Genomic DNA, 22,144 nt, shown 5'->3' on the forward strand with positions numbered 1-22,144 from the left:
GGCATCTATGCTCAGCATTTCTGCAAATGTTTCTTAGAATTAAGAACTCTGAAAGTGTTCTTGCTGCAAGGTTTTTCCAAGAAAATACTTCTGTTATTCTCTGAGCCAGCAAAAAGTAACAAAATCTAGCTTCCCAGAGTACAGGTGAGGGGGCTGGCCACAGAGCCCTTCCCACAAAGAAAGGGGAGTGGAGTTCACTCACATTGAGGCAAAGAGAAGGGAAACATTCATGGCAATCTTTGGAGGCTTTTGGAGAAAGTGCTGTCCTGTCCACAGAACAAGTGGAGATTGTTCATGGAGACTCTCTTGTCTCATGAGCAGAGGTAATGTAAAAATAAGTCATTAAAAGGGTAGAGTGAATTTAGTACAGAAGCAAAAATTGGAGTGACTAGATAGAAAAAGAAGCACAAAATGCCCACTCAGCACATGGGGACAAGCAGGAGGGTCCCCTGAAAGGAGGGATATATCTCCAAGATGAGGCACTCCCAGCAGCAAGAGCTTCCAGCACCCATTTGCCTTTTTCTCACTCCCCAGTGAATGCCTCAGCCTAGAACTCAGCAAGGTTAGGGGCATGTGAGCCTCACCCTCATCTGTCTCTCATAGCAGCAAGTCTCCTCAGCCCCAAACATGGGGAATGCAGCCAGTCACTGACCAGGCTCTTCAGAAGCATGTAGAAAAGGTAGCTCTTGACTCAGTGCTTTAAATCTCAGGACTCCTTCCTCCAAGTCGATGCAACACTAAAGAAGGGGAGAGCCAGTTACTTGCTGGACATTTCAGACAGCAAATCTCTTCATGTCTATGACTGAGGAAAACCTGTATAACCATCAAACAACCCCAGTTTGGGTTTGTAGAGACCTTACTGTTCCCCTCCCTGTCCCCCATGCTGCCCCCTTGCTCCCTTCAATGGATTCTTCTCCAAACCCTTCATAGGGCCATTTCCCTCCCTTCCTCCTATGCCTGCCTCTGAGGTGATGTCCTCAGATCACTCAGGCATTCAGACCAATGCTTTTCCTGCTTTGTGAGTCTAACATGTGGCTACAAATATTTGACAGGCAGGAGCAAGCTTGCTATAGCCATATTCTGAGTCACCCAGGAGCCAGGCTCAGCAGAGCACTAACCCTGAGCTGAGCTGACAAAAGGAGAGGACTCTTTCCACCCATGTCCAGCTAATGTTGGACACTGAATGTGACCATACAGCTTCATTTGGCTCAAAGCAAGGGTAGAGCTTGTTCATATCTGCCTTCAAAAGGCAATACAGATATAACTCGTGACACAGTGTGCCTTGCCTTTTCTAGTCTCGTCTTCAGTTTTCTCTTCCTGTCTGCAACTTGTATGGTCAGGAATACAAAGAATGGGAGATGGGATAGCATCCTATTGGGTGATTCCTTTCTTAAAACCTTCAATAAGGACTGTAAAGGAATCAGTGACTCAGAGCATATTGCAGCCAACCAGGCAACTGTGCAACAAACATTGCAAGTGGCACCCTGGAACACCTGGCCATAAATATTTCTGATGCTTCCAGCAACCAAATCTTTGAGAACTTGTTGAGAGGAGCTGTTCCTTACCTTGAGAGACACCAGAGTCTGGAGACCAATGCAAAACTCCAGCATTTCATCATCTGAGAAGAGAGAAGAGACTGATCAGGCTCAAGACTATATATACTGCCCCTCTAAATAAAGTGTCTCTCCTGTAAGAGGATGTGCAATACAAGAGCATCTGGTTCATAAAGTTATATGGTTATGGTCTATTCAGTATAAAGTAAGTAACAAATAACAAGGAAAATGATGAATTAAACATACAAACATTAACAAGCAGGTGGTAAAAGTGACAATAACAAAGACCAGCACTCTTCTGCCACTGACTGATGAGCTGTTAAAGGAGCTACTTAGGCACAGACCCAAAGAGGGTCAAAATGAACTTTGTAGCTGGTAAGAGGAGGGAACCATGATTATTATGAGTATTATGAGATATTTGAGGGGGGTTCTGGGATTATTTGAAACTTACTATGAGATATCAGAAGGGGCTTGTGGGATCGTGTAAAACTTACTATGGGCTGTGTAGGGGAAGGGCCAAAGGCAGGAGAAGGCATGCAGCAGAGTGGATCAGGGAAGAACAAGCATGGAAACAGTGGAGAGGGAGGGAGATAAGGGGGCCAGTCACATGCAAGCAGGCTGTTGGTCAGTTCACTTGCCTGTCTGAACCCTGCACCTGGTGGTCACAATCTATCCGACCTTCTTATTAAATTATTCCATGAAGTGATTATTTTTTTTCTGCTTAACCTCTCTATCCTACATGTTACTGCTGCAGGTCTTAAGTGTCAGCAAGTGTAGAAGATGCCACGGGTTAAAGGGCAAATAGCTTCAGATGTCAGCAACTGGAGGGACTGGCATGCAAAATGTATCAGTTAACTGAAGGGACCACAGGCCATAGGGCTCATAGGTCTGTGTCAACAACTGCAGAAGGGGACGTAGCTCATAGATGCCAGCAACTAGAGAGACCAGTGTGCAAGAGAAGTCTGGGTGCCAGCAACTGGAGGGACTGCAATGTGTGCTGCAAAGTCTAAGTTCCAGTAACTGGAGAAGGACTACGGGTCACAGAGCTTGTAGGTCTAGGTGCCAGCAACTGGAGAGATCCGCATGCAAGAGAGCTCTGGGTACCAGCTCTGACATGGGTCACAGGGGCCTTAGGTTTATAAACCAGCAACTGAAGAGGACAAGGCATATGTGTGAGACGTCTAAATGCCACTAACTAGAAAGACTTGGGTGTGTTTATATTTCCCCAGTGAATTTAATCCTATATTCTTGTGGGTTTGTATAATTAACTAGCAATCTTCAGTCTGGTCTAGCCAGTGAGTAGGAGGAAACCTGCATCTGGAAAGACTCAAGGTCTGTGTCAGTGGCTAGGTAAGGAGCCCAAGGTCCAGACATGGACATAAGACAGACATAGAAGCTGTGCTGCTATTTGAAGACTCTGTGAATATGAGTGTGCTTGTGAATCTAGAGACTGAAGATGTATAAGCTTCTGCTAGTGAACTTCAGTCCTGGTCAGCCAGAGAGGAGGACCAGGACTGGGCTATCTGTGCTGGTGTTTATGTGAGTGCTGGTAAAGGCACTGCTCTGCATGTGGTAGTCTGTGTGGCTGGCCTTGTCTGCATGCTCTCTGGATGTGCCTCTGTGGAATATATGTTCAGCCTTGCTACTGTCTGAACCTGCCACTAAGAACATGCATTGGACTGGGCAAGAGTGACCTCCTGGGTCTTAGAGTCATCCATCTGGATTTCAGTGGCAGAGAAGGAGGAATCCCCAGGTCCTGGAATCTGCAGGATTCAGCAGCCACCAGTAACATCATTAACATTTCCCATGTCTCCTGGATGGCTCCTTGCCCTGTAACCAGTGGCTGTATTTTACAGGGTGTGCACAGGGAGATGTAAGGCACAGATGTAGCTCTTTCCAGGCAGCCATTTTTATATCCCAGTGAAATGGATAGGTGCTACTGGGCTAAATTCGCCTGTGGTGGTACTAATACAGTCTACCCATGAAGGGCAAGAACACGCAGAAGAGAAACCAGGGAAGAACAGTGAGCTGGAGTGTGGAAGAGGAGGAAGGTCTTTCTAGATGACTGCGAAAGAGGGAGGAATGGACATGAAGAGGGAGCAAGGGAGGCCTTAGAAGATGGATAGTAATCATCAAAGATGAGGAGACAGATAAAGGCAAGAGGGTAAAGCTGGAAGACTAATAGGGAGAAAGAACAGGGGAAAAAAAAGACGACTAAGTTTTCAGCATATGCACAGCTTGATGTAAATGCAGAACATGCAGCCTTTCTGCTGTTTTCTGGGCATGCTCCAGTGCCTGCTGACTTGACCTTGTCTCCTATGGCTGCTTCTTTCAAAGGGTCCTGCCTCAGGACACTGAGGGAGACTCAGCACTCTGGGGCTACCAGGTTCTTCCAGGGTGCTCCCTGCAGCAGAGGCAGATGAGTACACAGAGAAACACTGGGGAATAAGCTGTACCCTCTGTCAGTTTCTCTGATAACTTCCATCCAGCCAAAGACACAACTGCCCATTCAATTGGAGAACATAGAGAACCAGAGGACTAATCAAGCAGTCTGGATAATTTTAAGAAAAGTCCATCTTAGAAGGAAATGAGTTTTCCACATCCTGTGTTAGGACCAAAAAGCACCTAATTTCTCCCCACTTTCCACGTCTTCTGTCTTCTCCGTACTCTTCCTATGCCCTTTGCCTTTGGTTACATTGGGGGTATTCACAACGCGGTATTCACAATGATCTATCTTGGCCAGCAGTGGAGGTGACCGCATCACCAGCCTCCCACCACATATTGCTTTTCCCAGAGATCCTTTTAAATGCCCTTGGCAAGGCAAAAGGGATACAGGAAAGCTGGGGGAGAGGAGGGGCTGGCACTCTCACCTACAACCAGTGCTGAACACAGCACTGTCTCCTGGCCAAATTGCAACTCCATATGTTCTACTCGGCCAACAACGCTGGGGATGGGAAGAGAGAGGTCTCCACAGTCCATGGCAGACACTTCTTCCAGCCTGTGGGACACAAGAGGTGTTATTGCCTCAAGTGGAGGAAGAGGAAGAAAAACAGGACTTGTCACTGATGACAGTACTTCTTCGTGTCATTGGAAACAGGCCCAGAAGAGGAGGAATCTCTTTCATACAGCATGTCTGGAGGCAGATTCCACAAGCAAAACCATAAGGTGCTGTCCATTTGGGTTCCTCACCACTGAGGCTATCAGCTGGGCACCTTTGCCCTGCAGTACACACAGACACAATGACACAGCTCTGCCTTCTAGTCTGGGGTCTGCACACAACTTTACCAGTGCTCCTGATGCCTTGCCCTGTAGCCCACCCTCTGCATCTTCTCCTAAACAGCCGTGTGCACATGCAAAGCTGCTAGTAATTATCATTGGGGCTGGGAATCGAGTGCCTATGTTCTTGTCATAGGTTTTCTTTTAGTCACCCCTCCTTTTCTACTGTGCAATGACTTACCCCAGCTGGTTTAAACAGCTCTTGGAGATGAGATTTGGTAGACACCCAGTGTTAACAGTCGCTTTCAATACCTGACCTTGGCACTAGAAAAAACAACAACAGATAATTACCGTGGGCTCAAAATTGGCTTACCCACTCCTCTAACAGTGTGACAATCCCTTAGACCTTCCTTAGCCGCACAGCCAAAGATGTGGTGTTTTAGGCAGTAGTCATAGGACAGGAGACTCAACCAGTACAACAGTGCTCTGCCAAAGGCTTCTTTTTGAATTTGTCTTCTTTAACGTGTGTTTGCACAGACACTTATCTGTTATTAGCGACTTTAACTTAGTAGTATTCCAGTCAAAAGATGCATAACGAGGGAATTTGTTCAGAAAACCGACATAGACTTTGTTAGCAGAGCAATAATTGATATAACAAAAGCTTCTAACGGAATATGTCACCAGGTTCTCCCTGGTGACAAGTGATAGGACAAGAGGAAATGGACAAGTTATGACAAGTTATGTCAGACGAGGTTTAGATTGGATATTAGGAAAATTTTTTTCACTGAAAGGGTTATTAAACATTGGAATGGGCCGCCCAGGGAGGTGGTGGATTCGCCGTCCCTGGAGGTGTTTAAAAAAAGGGTAGATGTGGTACTTGAGGACATGGTTTAGAAGTGGTTTTGTCAGGGTAGGTTAATGGTTGGACTTGATGATCTTAAAGGTCCCTTCCAACGTCAGTGATTCTGATTCTATTACATGATTCTATAAGCATGTGCTACAGCCTTTGTAGGTTTCCTCTCTCCATTTCTTCTGGTGTGACAGGGAACAATGTTCCAGGACTACACATCTGTTCTCAGTTGAAACGCTTCCAGATGGTGAAGTCTGTGGGAGAAACTGGAGGACCCAGGACAAGCATCCCTGAGAAGAGCTTGAATTTAAGGCAGTTCCTAAGGTAACCGACACATCAAGTGACTTTTGAGTCCAAGAAACAACGTAATCAAGAGGTGTCTATTTTGTGTGGGGCTTACATTAAGTTCCCAGACTGGTCTTTAAGGAAATATGGCATGAACACTACAACTACAATATTCACAGCTGGTGTCATATAGCAAAGGGAGAGACTGGATGCCTTGCACCCAAGTCACCTCTGCATGATCTTACTGGAACAATCCCCAATGCCTTGCATACTTCATTTTTTCGCCCCTTTGCACTTGAAAGGGAAAAGGAGATGTGGTTGCCATCTGTTTTTTGTCCTCTGTGCACATAGGTCCTTAATGGCAGGCCAGAGGTGCTTAAGTAACAGCAGGTCTCATATCTGGTAGAGGTCTGAAAAAATAGGGTTGTCAAGGACATCAATAAGAGTTATGCTCAGAAAAAAAAAGGAGGAGCAGGACTTAGTAGAGAAATTAGAAAATAAGGAGTAACTGCCATCTACAAAATACGCTTGCACCCACCTGTAGTGCCTAACCATACCCCTTCATGACGGCCTAGTTCTTCAAAGCTCTGTCTTGCACCAACACCCCAAAAAACCCCAATGACAAAGTTTCCATCTTGGGAGGCTCATTTTCCTCCTGCTATCATTTGTATTTTTCCTGTGATTCCTTCTCTTCCATCAACTATGGCACTCAATATCATGAGCCACTCAGAAGCAGCAACAGACCTCCCACAGCTCCTCTACCCTTATGATTATTCCTGATGAGCTTAAATGCTTTGAACACCTTAAGCAGATCAGCACAACCATTGAGGACTCAGTGCAGCACCAGTAGGGTCAAAGAAAATGTCTCAATTTCCTGATTTCTTAACTGAATTAGTTTATGATTATTACATGGGTTAATCATCACAGAGAGCTACATCCAGTATTTCCAAGATTTCATTTTCAAAAATGTGCTATTTGTGAGTTATTATAAAGAGAAAGGAGAAAATACCTCCTGTGAGAAATACTGTAATGCTACAAGCAGACACATCACCAGTAGTAGCTTGAGTGCTAATTGCACTCAAGGCAACCTCAGAGAGCACATCCTGGAAACTTCAAGTCTGTTTTGTCTTGGAGCTCTTCCTCTGGTCTAAAATGCACCTGCGGCACACCAGGGTAGAGAATGTCATCATTCTGAACATTTAGACACACCATATTCCTAGAATGGTCATTTAGTTGAGAAATTCTCTAGCACTGCAAGACGACTGGAGCTAGAGATCTCAACCTATTTTGTTTTACAGAGTTTACCAAGAATCACATGAGACTCATATATGTATATATGATGTATGATCTATGATTTAAATAACAACAGTGAGCCTAGAAGGATGAGCATTCACTGTGTGTGGCCTCATCCAGGAACAAGGAGAGGAGTCCTCAAGCAGTATCTACACAGAAAATGTGCACAGATGCGTATTTTCAACAGCTCCTGATTTGGTTATTATACTGTTTCTTCTTTAATGTGAAAAACTATGTCTTATTCATAAAGAATTATGTCCAGTTAATTAACAGTCCCGTGTGACTGCAAACATTTGTGACTTCTTACAATGTCCAAGTGGCACATATAATGCTCAATACTTCAGGAAAGCCAATTCAATCCAAGGCTGCTCTTTGGCACATGTTATGGAAATTGCCACAGAAGTCACAGGCTGGGAGAGCACAAAACTTAACCAACCCAATACCAGCTGGAAGATTCATGGAACAGGGTCAGAGCACAGAGAAACCAAACTTCAGAAGCTCTCTTTGCAGTTCTTTGCATATTCATACAGGAATATTCCCACAGCTCCTTCACAGATGAGCAGTCTCATTTCACTGCGGAACAGCTTGAACTGCCATCCCACAGTAATACAGATCACACATGACAGAGCTGGTAGGAGATCCACCTGAGCTATTGCCTGTTCCCAGAATGTACACCCGTTCTCTTATCCTTCGTTCATGCATGCCTCCTGCCTCTTGGCACAAATCTGCTTTAGAATCATAGAATCATAGAATTGTCTAGGTTGGAAGAGACCCTTGGGATCATTGAGTCCAACCATCTACCCTACTCTACAAAGTTCTCCCCTACACCATATCCCCCAACACCACATCTAAACGTCTCACATCTAAACGCATCCAGGGATGGTGACTCAACCACCTCCCTGGGCAGTTTATTCCAATGCCCGACCACCCTTTCTGTGAAAAATTCTTTCCTAATGTTCAGTCTAAACCTACCCTGTTGGAGCTTGAAGTCATTCCCTCTTGTTCTGTCAGTAATTACCTGTGAGAAGAGACCAGCACCAACCTCTCTACAGTGTCCTTTCAAATACTTGTAGAGAGTGATGAGGTCTCCCCTCAGCCTCCTCCTCCTCAAACTACGCAGTCCCAGCTCCTTCAACCGCTCTTCATATGATTTGTCTGCTAGGCCCTTCACCAGTTTCATTGCCCTCCTCTGCACTCACTCCAGCACCTCGATATCTCTCTTATATTGAGGTGCCCAAAACTGGACACAATACTGGAGGTGTGGCCTCACCAGTGCTGAGTACAGGGGCGCAATCACCTCCCTACTTCTGCTGGCCATGCTATTTCTAATACAAGCCAGGATGCCGTTGGCTTTCTTGGCCACCTGGGCACACTGCTGGCTCATATTCAGCCGCTTGTCAATTAGAACCCCCAGGTCTCTTTCTGCCAGGCAGCTTTCCAGCCACACCTCCCCAAGCCTGTAGCGCTGCATGGGGTTATTGGGGCCCAAGTGCAGGACCTGGCACTTGCCCCTGTTGAAACTCATACCATTGATGTTGGCCCAGTGATCCAATCTATCTAAGTCTCTCTGTAGAGCTTCCCTATCCTCCTGGGAATCAACGCTCCTGCTTAACTTGGTGTCATCTGCAAACTTGCTGATGATACATCCTATGTCCTTATCAAGATCATCAATAAAGACGTTAAACAGAAATGGTCCCAACACTGAGCCCTGAGGCACACCACTTGTGACTGGCCGCCAGCTGGATTTAAATCCATTGAGCACCACTCTTTTGGACCTTCCAGTCAGCCAGTGCTTGATCCAGCGGATCGTATGCTCATTCAGGCCGTGCGAAGCCAGTTTTTTCATGAGAATTGTATGGGGGACAGTATCGAATGCTTTTTGAAAGTCCAGGTATACAATATCAACAGCCTTTCCCTCGTCCAATATTCTGGTAATCTTGTCATAGAAGGAGATCAGGTTCGTCTGGCAGGACCTGCCTTCCATAAACCCATGCTGACTAGGCCTGATCCCCTGGTTGCCCATTATGTGGGTTTTGATGGCACTCAAGATGACCTGCTCCATGACCTTCCCTGGTATCGAGGTTAGACTGACAGGTCTATAGTTACCTGGATCCTCCTTTTTGCCTTTCTTGTAGATGGGTGTTACATTTGCCACCCTCCAGTCCATTGGGACCTCCCCAGTTAGCCACGATTTCCTGTAAATGATGGAAAGCAGTTTGGCGAGCATGTCTGCCAACTCTTTCAGCATCTTGGGTGTAGCCCATCCGGTCCCATAGACTTCTGTGCATCCAAACGGCATAGCAGGTCACTGATCTCTTCCTCTTTAATCGTGATGCTCTCGTTCTGCTTCCCCTCCCTGTCTCCTAGCTCTTGAGGCTGGGTGTCCAGGGAACAGCTAGTTCCACTGCTAAAGACTGACACAAAGTAGGCATTGAGCACCTCAGCCTTTTCCTCATCCTTTGTAACTATGTTTCCCTCAGCGTCCAATAAAGGAGGGAGATTTTCCCTAATCCTCTTTTTGTTATTAATGAATTTATAGAAACATTTTTTATTATCCTTAACAGCTGTAGCCAGGTTGAGCTCTAGCTGCGCTTTGGCTCTCCTTATTTTCTCCCTGCATAGCTTCGCTACATCTTTATAGTCTTCATGAGAGACTTGCCCCCTCTTCCAAAGGTCGTAGACTCTCTTCTTTTTTTTGAGATCCAGCAAGAGATCCCTAGGCCCAGGCTGGCCTCCTTCCCCACCTACTTGTTTTTCAGCACATGGGAACAGCCTGCTCCTGTGCCTTTAAGACTTCTTTCTTGAAGTATGTCCATCCTTCCTGGACTCCTGTATCCATAAGGGCATCCTCCCAAGGGATTCTGTCTAGCAGTCTTCTGAACAGATTAAAATTTGCCCTCCAGAAGTCTAAGGTGGCAGTTTTGGTAACCCTTCTCCTTGTTTCTCCAAGGATCGAGAACTCAATCATCTCATGATCACTGTGCCCTAGACGGCCTCCAACCTTTACTTCCCCCACAAGTTCTTCCCTGTTCACAAGGAGCAGGTCTAGGAGGGCACTTTCCCTGGTCGGCTCACTTATCAGCTGCATGAGGAAGTTATCCTCCACATATTCCAGGAACCTCCTGGATTTTTCCCTGTCTGCCGTGTTGTATTCCCAGCAGATATCAGGGAGGTTAAAGTCCCCCACAAGTATAATGGCAAATGACTGCAATATTTCTCCCAGTTGCTTATAGAAGGCTTCATCCACCTCACTGCTTTGGTTGGGAGGTCTATAGCAGCGATATCACCCTTATTTACCCTTATCCTAATCCAAACACTCTCAACCCTGTTATCACTATACTTAATTTCTGAGCTCTCATAGCATTCTCTGACATACACAGCCACTCCACCACCTCTCCTTTCCTGTCTATCTCTCCTGAAGAGTTTGTAGCCTTCAATTGTGGCACTCCAGTCTTGTGAGGCATCCCACCACGTTTCCGAGATAGCCACTATGTCATAGTTTTCCTGGTACATCATGGCTTCAAGCTCCCCCTGTTTATTGTTCATACTGAGTGCATTGGTTTAGATGCACTTCAGATGAGCTAATGGTTTGAACATCTTTTTGTGAGTGTGGGCCCCATTTCCTACCAGGCCCCACTCAGGTGTTTCTATAATTCCTAGGTGTCTATCGCTTCTCTGAAATGAATTGGTAGATTAAGAGCCCATGCTAGTCCACCATCCCTCAAATCCTGGCATGTTTCCCTTGAGTTTAGTCCTAACAGGCCCAGTTATCCCCCCCCCTCCCCCCTCATATTGCTTTAAGCAAGTTGGAGAGCATGCTACAACCTCACAGAAGGGGAAGAGCTGCAAAGCACTCTATTTAGAAGCCCTGACTTTGGCAATACTTCTGCTTGTTCAAGGAAAAACACTGCCATCATGGCTCCAGGCTGCCTGGCATGTCAAGTTTAAACATTCAGGACTAGGCGTGGTGCCTGCCCATAGAAGCCCCCAAGGCCAACTGGAGACATCCCACCTTACCTCATGACTGTTTGTGGCAAAAGCTGGTATTACAAAGTCCAGGCTTCTAGAAAGAAAACAACATGGAAATTGACTGGACCCAGAGGATACTCCCTTACCCCTGTCTATGGCAGCAGGATTGGAAATCAGTGATCTTTGAGATCCCTTCCAGCCCAAACCATTCTATGATTCTACGAAAAAATGCCTCCCTTTCTGCTTTTAGAGTTCTGTAATATCTGTGCAGTCTGGTCCTCACTGACACACTAGCCCTGCCTGGAAGGACTACTAAGCATGACTAGGCAAGGCCACAAGGCAAGTGGCAAGATAACACACAAAGTGCAGATACATGTTAAGCATCTCCCTCCTCATCCTCCGTACTGTGCCTCATAGAAGAGGCTTCCCTGTGCCTCCTCACTATTGAAGCAGGTATATTATCCATGAGTGTCAGGTCAGATACACTACCCCATCTGCCCAGGTTGCAACCTGCCAGCTGTCCAGCTGAATCAGTTCTTCCTCATTAACAGACATGGATTCTACTGGGAAAGAGTTAACCATTCCTGTGGCTCGCAGAGGCCAACTGTTCATTGCCCAGCTACAGAAAAGACATTGTATCAGTTCTTCAGAAACACAAGAGCTGGAGTATAGACAGCAATTTCTAAGGAGTGACTTTGGGAGCAGACAGACCTGAGATGCATGAGATGTTAGCATTATTGTGATAATAAACCTAAACTGCATCACTAGGCAGACTCTTGAGGGTTTTTTTCAGAGCAGGCTGGGGAAGTTCCAAGATAGAAACTTGCTAGGACATAACAGGACAGTGATTATTCTGTAGAAAACATTTCATGTCATTGAGTTCCAGCACCCTCAGAAAAGCTATCCACTGTCCAATTATACTAGTAACTATTTGCCCAGAGAACTCACTAGGAGCCTGAAGAGCATCCTTGCTCCAGCATACCACAAATACAATGCAGATTAAGTAAGAAGTACACAGGCAGCTGATGAGCCCTGCAAGCCTTCTTGGACTAAGAGGACGTTTCACCACATTACACACTCTCATCTCTGCCTCAGAACTGTTACTGCCAGTCACCATTAGTCTTTATCTAAAGATCAATTATGGGGATTTCCAAGAAAGAGAAAGAGGGGAGAGGAATAAACAAGGATCACCATTTATAAAGAGCTTTGTTTTCTGAAATAATGTAATTTCCAAAGTCAAAAGCTGCTTTAACCAACCAAGGCTTTGGCACAGAGGAAAAGCAGCTTTGGACAGCAGTAGAATATTTCAGCATTTATTTCCAAGTCAACAAGAGACAAGCCCCATCACAAAAAATAACAGCTTAATTTTACAATGCGAGTGCCAGTCATGGTAAGTGTTCCAAAGTGCTTTGCAAAAACTGCCACAAAAAGTGGCAATTCTGATAAAGTACCATGTGAGCAACCCACCTAAGTAAATAGGAAGGTGAGTGACTCTACAGTACAACTGTTATAGACTGGGTCTGTCTGTGATCTCTGTAACTTAAAAAGGCCGTAGGCACAGGACAACTATAACCTGTTAGAGTGAAAACACATTGCCTGAATCTTCCTGTGTCACTGAAGTCTACATATATTCAGCTTTATTTCCTAGTCAAGTTCAGTTACTAGTTAGGTGATGCTTTTTCTACCACTTTGAAATTTTCAGCATACTTGCCTGAGTGTAAATGGAAGTGTAAATGGAAGCTTTATGCTGGTAGATGAAAGAAGAAGCTGCTCAGAGAGAAGAGACTTCACTGGGGTCATGTTCCATTTCCAATAAAAGCTATACCATAGTCAAGCAGTTCTCCAAAAAGTAGCAGCTCACCTCTCTGGTTAAAATGAACTGGCAGCCTGAGGGCTGTTTTCTGCCATAGATCTGTTATTCACAGGCAGGGATTTTTGAAGTTCACAAATATGAGTATGAAAAACAGCAGGACTAAAAAGAAGGGGAGGAGAGCTTTCCTTCCTTCAATGTAAGAAGATTAAGTCTGGCAAATGGTGACTGGCTCTTAAGAAGGGCAGAAAAAGCGAGAAATGCCTGTGCAGAAGGTACTGGGTTTGGGAGAGTTAAGTGCAGCATTAGACCTGTTTCCTTGACTGTGATGTTCATTAACCTTCCTCCATGACGGAAAATGTAATGTGTGTGACAGCTGGGGTACATTTGAAACATAAAATGGGAATGAGTAGTGGACTCTGACGCCGAGTTAGCTACTGTCTCCGGGTTATGATACCTATGCATGCCTCCAGGAAAGCAAGGCTTCATCACACATAATGGACACTTGGGAAGCTAAACAACATAACTCCAAATGTTCTTCCCTTCCTTCTTATTCCTCAGTTTTATATACTGACCGTGACATCACATGGTCTGGAATATCCCTTTTGCCAGTTGGGGTCAGCTATCCCAGCTGTATTGCCTCCCAACTTGTGCCTTCCCAGCCTGCTCGCTGGCAGGAAGATACGAGGAGCAGAAAATGCCTTGACTGCTTAACAACAACTGAAAACACTGGTGCACTGTCAAAAGTATTTCTCATCCCAAATCCAAAGTATAGCACTACACCAGCTGCTAGTAAAAAAGCAAACAGTCTATCCCAACTGAAACCACAACACTCTTACAGAAGAATACAGAGCAGTGATTAAAGAAAAAGAAACACCTTCATTTGCTCAAAAAAAAAGACTCCAGCTATTTGGAGAAATTACACAGAGAGCCATTCACTGAGAGCCTACTAGTCTGTTTTCCGAAGTATGGTTATGTTAACCTAGCTGCATCAGAGTCTAAACATCAGAGTCTAAAACCCAGGGTAAGCAATGCCTAACTGAAACAGTAAAGGCTAGAAAACAAACCAGACAGTGGCTTTGTGTGGTCCTGAGACACTTGATCTGAACACTTCAGAAAATTGCTACCAGACCATGTTCATATGATAATTAATTGTGCCAACTGAATTTTCAAAGGTGTATGTGTTTTTCCTGAAAGTGTAGACTTTACACTCTAACACGTGAGAAGTTCTTTAGGACAGGTAACTGAAACAAACACAGCTTTAAAATGGATTTTGTATAGCAGGTCTATATCTTGGTGAGTCTCATATCTGCATATTACTGAACAGCTCTAACCATGCAGCCCTCTTTCATGGGGATGGGATCTTTCTTTTGGATGTGCTTTCTTATCTACAGGGGCCAGGGAGGACTGTGTTCTGCTGAGTAGGAGGATATAAGAAGAAAAGGGAGCTAAAAACACTGCTTCCATCAAGGAATGCAACAGTGCTAATTCGGGGCACAGCTAGACACTTTCTTAGGAGGTCCTTTGACACCTGAGAGAATGAGACCAGACTGAATCCAGTAAGTGTAAATCAATTAGGGGTACCTGTCCTAAAATTATAAGGAGACATTCCTTGCTTCTGTAGACAGTTATGGAATACCTCACATCATGGGAAAGCTGGCCTCCAAAGGAAGGAGGTGTGATTAAGATAGTTTACCTTCAAATATGGACAACTAGCACGCATGTGGCAGAAAGGCTTTCCTCTGTCTGTTGGAAGAACTGAAGGCGATGTGGGAAATCTGCGCTCTCTGGCTGCAGCTGGCTTTGCAATTAATAACTTAGCATGGCCCTTGGGAGCGGGGCAGCTGGAACTCATTGTGCATTTGCCATCACTGTGAAATCAGCAGCACCATGTTGTTGCCTTACCTGGCACTGTATTAGCAGGAGTGAAGTCTCTTTTCTCCTGTCCTCTCCCTTTTCCATCTTTTCATCCTGGTCTTTTGCCAGCGGAGATCGAACCCGTGCAGACTGAACCCTGGTCTCGCCCCGCAGCTTGTTCAGATTGCCTTCCAAGAGACGCCGCTGGACCACGCTATGTGGCTGCTGTCTCCATCACAAAGAAAGAGAAATCCCAGCTAAGTATGGAGCTAACGACAAGGACATTTGCTAGCCCAGAGAAGCAGATTGCGAATACTTGACCCAACTGATCATCCTGATTAAAGACAGGCTTATCCCAAAAAACTTTCTTTAAATCCCAAGATTTTTTCTATAGCCACTAAGGTGATGTTAAAGTTTTGGGCTGTCTGTGACAGGCAGGTCTCTGGGATATATCTGTTCCTTCAGCTAAACATGGACTTATCAGTCTCATACCTTTTCAGGTATTGCAATACACTACCCAGTGGGAGTGTGCTGACATCCAACAAAGTACACTCTCACCTTCTAATGTGGGACATGGGAGACAGCATGTGTGTGATGTACATGTGGGTAAGTAGGCAGGACAAGCAATTATTTGTAGTGAAGCAGGAAGCTTCCCCTACACAGGAAATTAAAACTAGCTTCTAATGTTCTTTGGAATCTGCCTCTGCTCCACTCCATCCAAATTGATACTATTTGGACTCCCTTCCTAGTTGGAGGAGCATCTATGAAGTGCCCTGGTTTGAGGTAAAACGGTCAACTTTGTTCAGTAACTTTACTTTTTAGCTGGGCCTCTTCTAACTATTGAAATTAACAGCATATTGTGCAGACACTGTTTTCTCTCAGAGTGATAAGACCTGTGTTTAGATCTGATGCCAAGGAATGGTATGCAGAGAGGCTCTTGCTTATACTTATTGCTATAACACCCAAGGGCAGCTCACTTTGTTATTTGCCCCATTGGAGGGTCAGAAGCAGAGACATGTAGAGGGCTCCCATGTGCAGGGAGGAGTGGACAGGACAGATGGCCCCAAACTGACCAACAGGGTATTCTGTCCCATCTGCCTCATGCTCAGTATAAAAGCTGAGGGATCAAGGGGTCAGCTCACTCTTTCTTCAATGGCTGGTGTCCAAGGAGGACTCCGTCTGTTCGTATGCCTTTGATCCTGAATCCAGACCCGGAATGCAGTTCCGATCCATCACTGAGTCCAGTCTGGGACTTCCCCAGTGCCAGCCAGTGACATGATAGTCATCCTGGGAGCTTAATACAGTTTTGTATATATTTCATTATTTTCTTTTTATTTTATTATTAATATTTCATTAAAGTAGTTTAGTTCCTTCTAAACTCATAAGTCTCTCTCTCTCCAGCCTCTTTTTTTTTTTTTTTTTAAAGAGATGTGTTGGGAGGGAGCACCTATCACTCACCCCGTGGCTGGTTCGGCCCAAACCATGACAGAAGTCCTACGTTGTTCACAGCTAGAAGGGAGAGCCATCAGCAAGATCAACAGCTGAAGGAACTTTATTCCTATCTCATTCCTATCTCTTTTCTTCTGGGTGGAAGACAGGGAGGTGCACCCAAAGGGAAGAAAAACTGTGAATACCTTCTTGTCCCAACCTTGCATACACACACAGGAAAGCGTTGCTGTGGGAAGAAAGTTCCCTTTGTCATCAGCTTGATGCTCTAGTTTTTGCCCAGTGTTGATCCAGTGCCTCCAGTCTCTGCACAGCTACTGAATCAACAATGAGCAGCATCAGTGAAGTAGGCCTGTTGGAGGTAACCTTGTCCTTCCTCCATGTACTCAGCCCCATGGCCTTTCCCCAGGAGAGCAGCTACTCAGAGCTGACAATAGTGTTCTCAGTAACAACTGCCTATGTGAAGAAAGGCAACAAAGAAAGGCCACATCACAAACCATTGCTTTTATCTTTCTAAAAAAAAAAAAAAACAAAAAACAAACAACTTCCAGATGGTGCAGCAGTTTGATGTGGGATCTTATCAATGTGCAGGCCAAACATTTGAATTAGAACAGACCTGCCAATGAGTTGGGCTGTATTAACGCTACAGGGTGTGTGTGAGCTTCAAACCAGCTTTATGTTTGGTCAGAGGGCTGAAGCCACAGAAGTGTGTAAATTGCAACTAGAAGCATGCTGACTTGTCAGTTTTTCTGAATGGCTGAAGCGGGAGAGAGATATTGCCTCTTTGGTTACACTCAGTATTGCTCTTTGCAAGGTACCAAGACCCTCACACCTCTGTTTCCCCATCACTCCAGGGGTGAGAGTCAGAGCATTCATGTGCTGCATGAGAAACACTGCAGTAGTTGAAAAAGTGAGGTAAAAATATCTCTCTATTCCTGATCATTTCCCAGCATACTGTGTGCAGGCCCACAGCACAGCTGGCCGTTGTACTTCACTCCCTAAATACTCTGAACACAGTGCCAGTTTTGGCTGCTAGCTAACATCTGGGCCGTGGGAAAAGGGCTGGGAACTTACAGCAGGTCTCCAATTTCCCATCCTCCCTCCTGTCTCCTCTCACAATCTGGCAAGCAAAAGACCTTTCCCTCTCCCAACAACCTTTCCCACAGAACAAGCAGGTCTTTTGTAGCTGCCACCTCCGTCACCTTCTTGTCACTCAGGCTGGGAAGCAGCCAAGCATTGATGGAGTAGCGCTGATGGAGTAGCAGAGCTTTGGGACCGTGGAGGCATGGGATTTAAGAGCAGGTTACTGGGGCCCTCTCTGTCTTCTGTTGCATCAGTGAGCAGAGAAGTGGAGACCGTTGTGTCTCTTGACACTCTTGTTTGTAAGAAACAATGAGATGAAGGGGATGGTGAGGGAGGACCTGAAGCGACTGGAAGGGAGGCCCCCTCAGGACTCTTAGAAGGGTCAGAGTGGGTTCCCAGTGCAACTCATCAGGTTCAGGCTCTCCAATGTGAAATCTCAAGGCCTTGCTATGATTAGTGAAATGGTATGAGCTGGGGATCTTGATTTTTGTGAGGGGCGACCTTCTTGGTAAAGTCAGAAGATTTTAGATGATGAAGCTACTTCTTTTTTTTTTTCCATTAAAAGAAAATATCAAAGTGTCATGCTTGTAGTTGTTATAAAGCTGGAAATGTGAGTTCTCCACCAAAATGTATGATTACTTATTGTTGGAGATGTGATGGGAGCATCAAATCCCAGACGCTGCTGGATGCATTGCATAAGCTGGATGTACACCCAGAATACACAGAAAAGAGTGGCAAAAAGTAACAGCCTGACTTTGACTGTATAAGAAAACAGTTTTTTCAAATGTCATGGGGCCTTGCTCTAATTTTAGGATGTGCAGGGCTACCACAGCTGGAGTCTCTGGCACTGTCAGTGGAGACATGTTTTGGGGAATTAAACTCTCCTCCCAGTGTAAGTGCTACAGGACTCTGGGGTGTTTTGCACTCTCTCCAAGATCAACCTCTCCAGCACTTCCTGCTCCTGCTTTGTTTTCATCCCTGCATTCCTGTTCTCCAGGAGGGAGCCAGATCAATTTAGGAAACATAGGTGGAGTTTTGCATGGGGCTGAAGGAGTGCCTGAAAGCATATTTTGGACTCTAATTCGCAGCCCCCAAAACATCACAGCAATATCACAGTGGCCCATCAAGTTGCAGGGACTGCTGAATTGCTCTTGGAAAAAGCCCGGTTCTTTTCTTGCCCCAAGGTAAACCAGAAATGGAGGTACCACAGCTACTGCATTGACCCCACGTATTGCACTATGGTTATGAACTTTGCACAGGTGCCACACTTTATTTTGTGCCTTCTAACACCAGTGCAAAATTTCCATGGCAGAAGAGATGTTATGCTTTATTCACTGCTCCCTAGCTCCATGGTAAAAATGTTTCAGTGAGTCTGTTACAGGACAAACATGAACTATGCAGTGGTTTTGAGTGACCAAACACCATCTGCATGTGAGGAAGTCTCTGGCCTGGAATGGTTAATTTGAACAGGAGAGCTGCTCATGGCAAGCAATTTGGACAAGGCCTGTCTCGCTATAGCAAGCATTCGGGGTGCCAGCCTCTGGTGGCAAAGATTGACACCTGTACCGTGCAGGACTCTTACAGAGGTCTCTTGCTGCCACCGCAGTTGTTTTGGGGCATGGTGTGACAGGAGTCAATTCCAAAGCAAAGCAGGCAGACATGTTTCTCTCTGCCTTTGTGGCTGGGCTCAGCAAATGTGCACTGAGACTGAAAAGTGGCCCCTCCTCATTCCCTGCCAAAAGCTGCTACGATAAAGAGCCCAGGGGTATGTCTGGCTATCTCCTCCTGAGGAGATGTTTCAGCTGCAATGCTGCAGGGCGTGAAGGGCCAGTGCTGCCAGCCTGAACAAGGCCCTCCAGGCTCTGGTGTGGCCAGACCTCCTTCCCCACAGGGAGGAGAGGCCCTGTTCCTCCCTAACACGACACTGGTGTGGCTTGCCTCTTGTACTTCAGACAGTGGCTGTGTCCAGGGCCAGAGGGACACTCAGGACTAGTCCCTTTGAAACAGTCATGTGTACATCTGCAAAGGGCTGGCAGAGCATGAGGTGACAGCTCAGGGTGACTTTGAGGAGCCACCCTTGACCCTGCCGAGCCAGGGACTCTCAGCAGCAGCCGAGGCGGCTGCAGGGGAGGGTGGCAGGAGCAGGAGGGTACTCCAGCACAGAAACGTGGCACTGACCCCTCATCTGCAGGCGGCAGAGCCTCTGTGCCCGAAGGTTTCAGCAAGGGGGATGGTTTCAGTTCAGGCCCGGTGCCTGGGACTCTGCCTGTCCCGCACACATGTGCCCCTCTGAGCAGCAGCACCTCGCTGCCGGCAGCCGTGGGGCCTGCCATGGGAGCCGGGAAGGGACTGGAGGAGATACACACACACAAGCATCCATGGTGCTGCTGCAATGGTCTGAGGATACAGAGGGAAGCACAGGCTGCAGGGAGGGGCAAGGTCTCCTATGACACCCACTGGCACAGCTGGAATAAGAGGTTGTGCCCACATCACTGGCCAGACCCAGGGTCTCTTTTAGGGCCTTTTCCCCTCTCTAGACCTCCACATCCTTGAACACTTAAACTCGACAGTAGAGAGGAGAAGTTAGACAGCAAAACTGCCAGAGCAAGGGGAAGATGTGTGCAGTTAAGCCAGCAAGAGATCCCACAGGAAACAGCTCCCCTGCCTTGGGACAAGTCCTTCCAGACCAGAGACTGCCCAGGTTCCTGGAACAGATGCCCTCCCTGATGCTTCTTGCTCCACATCTCCACAAGGAGATGCCCACAGGCCTCACTCCCGTGCCTCCTCCCCAAAGGTGCTAGCCACTGGTCCTGGCCACTGCAGCTGCCTGCACACCTGGCTAGCGGACCTGCCCTGTGCTTGCCTCTCCAGAAATCCAAAGAATGAGGGGAAAAGGATAATGCAAAAAGGTGACAAGGTCAAACCTTGGAGTTTCATAAACTGTGATTCCCTCCCTGCTGAATCCAGGAAGGAATCTGCTTTTGAGCTGGATCATGCAGGAATACATGGGGGCTTTCAGAGATGTCCCACATGGAAACATACATGTCAGATGGACATATTTATGTACCGGGTGAGTGGAAAGTTGGATCCTGAGGAGTCCTTCCAGTCCATATCTGCCTGCCTCTGTGAGGAGTTTTTTCCCTATGGATGCATGGGAAGATAGATGCAAAAAACGGGCAATTCATTCTTTCCACTCGCCCTGACCTGCTCCTAGATGATGCTGAAGGGAAGTTTCATCTTTGCTGAACCCATGACCCTTTCACAAACCTGGCAGCAGTTCCCAAATGGGATGAAAGCTACTAGGAGCACCCCCTCCCAAATGGGGTCCCACTGGACTCACCAGATCCTTGGAGGTGCCAAGCCTTGTCAAGCCATCCAGGGGCAGTAGGTCAGCAGAGTCCTTGTGCACAAACTGAGTGGCCTGTTTAAGGCGCCTCTTCTGTTGCAGAATAGCTTTGTTCCTCAGCTCCACCTCACGCTCATGTCGCTCCAGGTCAGGAGTACCCTCACTCTGCTTTTCCTCCTGGTCTCCTTGTTCCAGTGGCATGGGGCAGCTCTTCCTTGTGCTCATGGTGAAGATTCAGACAGAACAGGTCCTTCTTGATATGCTGGGGTGTTCCCTGCACTCGTCTCCTGGTGTTTGTCCTCTTGAGGCTGACTCAGTCTCTGAGCTCCTTTCCCTTCCCTACAGCTCCCCTTCTCTCCTTTTCTCTGCCTTTCTTACTGCTCTCTTAGTTATAACTCACCCATCTCTGAAGTGTCTCTGTGCCTCTGTCCTCTCCACTCCGCTGGTGTCCCTCTGCTCCCCACCTCTTCCTCTTCCTCTCTTCTGCCCTGACTGCAGCTCTGCCTTCTCCAGTCGGTGGGTCCCTGTCGTAACAGAAAAAACCCCACGTCAGAAACCAATTTCCATAAATTACAGCAGAGCCTGCAAGATGCTCCAGCTGGAAAAATCCAGCAGCAGAAGGATGGCCCCGCTGCTGGGGGCTGGACTTACCTCCCTCAGGCTGTGCTCGCGCACGCGCGCGTATGTGTGAGCGTGTGTGTGTGTGTGTGTGTGTGTGTGTGTGTGTGTGTGTATACACTGCCTGTTCCCCTCAATAGGCTGAAGAGACAGCAAATCTCTCGGTGGCAGGCTGTGCAGTTCAGTGTCTCTGCTGGGGGGGGGTTGATGCATCTCAGTGAATCTGTAAATACTGGCAACAACATGATTCAGTCTAGGACATGATGCAGCGCCTTGGTACATGGGAGAGAGCATCCGTCTCAAGGTTCCTGGCAGGCATGCACGGTCTCATTTCTGCAGAGACTGTCACACATTTGGAATAGGCTGCAGCCGAGGATTTTATTGTGCAGCTTGAAAAAAATGCTGAAGGCCTGATTTCTGCTTCCCGCCAGGGCAAATGTATTGGGCCTGACTCTGCCCTCATTTTCAACCCTCTCCATCTACAGCTGAAGTTGCAGAAACCTAAAATCACTGGCTTGTCAATACCAGTGGACTTGACTCCCTGTTAACACTCAGAGTATGCTGACATTGCTGCAGTGTGAGATGTCTGGAACAGGGCAGACATCCCTCCTCTCAGGGGAGAGAGGACATGGCAGAGCTCACTTTTTCAACTTTCTGCCTCCACATTGTCCTGCTTGAAACTGTAAGTTTAAATTTGAACTGAAGCTGCTTTGTTTTGATCCCTTTTCACTGGTGAATGCACTGCCCCAGTAAGAACCGGTTCTGATGTCATGTACAGAGAAGGAAACTGAGTTTTACTCAGCTATGAAGCTGAGGGC

At 46.6% G+C, this 22,144-nt stretch overlaps 1 protein-coding gene across 1 annotated transcript; it reads right to left on the bottom strand.

Annotated features, from left to right (window-relative positions):
• Positions 1–644: 644 nt before the first annotated feature.
• NRIP2 (nuclear receptor interacting protein 2) lies at positions 645–20,933 on the bottom strand (the record flags this gene model as incomplete). Its single annotated transcript, XM_082487852.1, has 6 exons — positions 645–737; positions 1,566–1,618; positions 4,424–4,551; positions 5,011–5,093; positions 14,882–15,058; positions 20,703–20,933. 6 exons carry the CDS (start codon positions 20,931–20,933, stop codon positions 645–647), a joined length of 765 nt encoding a protein of 254 aa, XP_082343978.1.
• Positions 20,934–22,144: the final 1,211 nt, after the last annotated feature.

The sequence above is a fragment of the Vanellus vanellus genome (assembly GCF_965231255.1).
Source record: "Vanellus vanellus genome assembly, chromosome: 1".
In the NCBI taxonomy this organism is placed as follows: Eukaryota; Metazoa; Chordata; class Aves; order Charadriiformes; family Charadriidae; genus Vanellus; species Vanellus vanellus.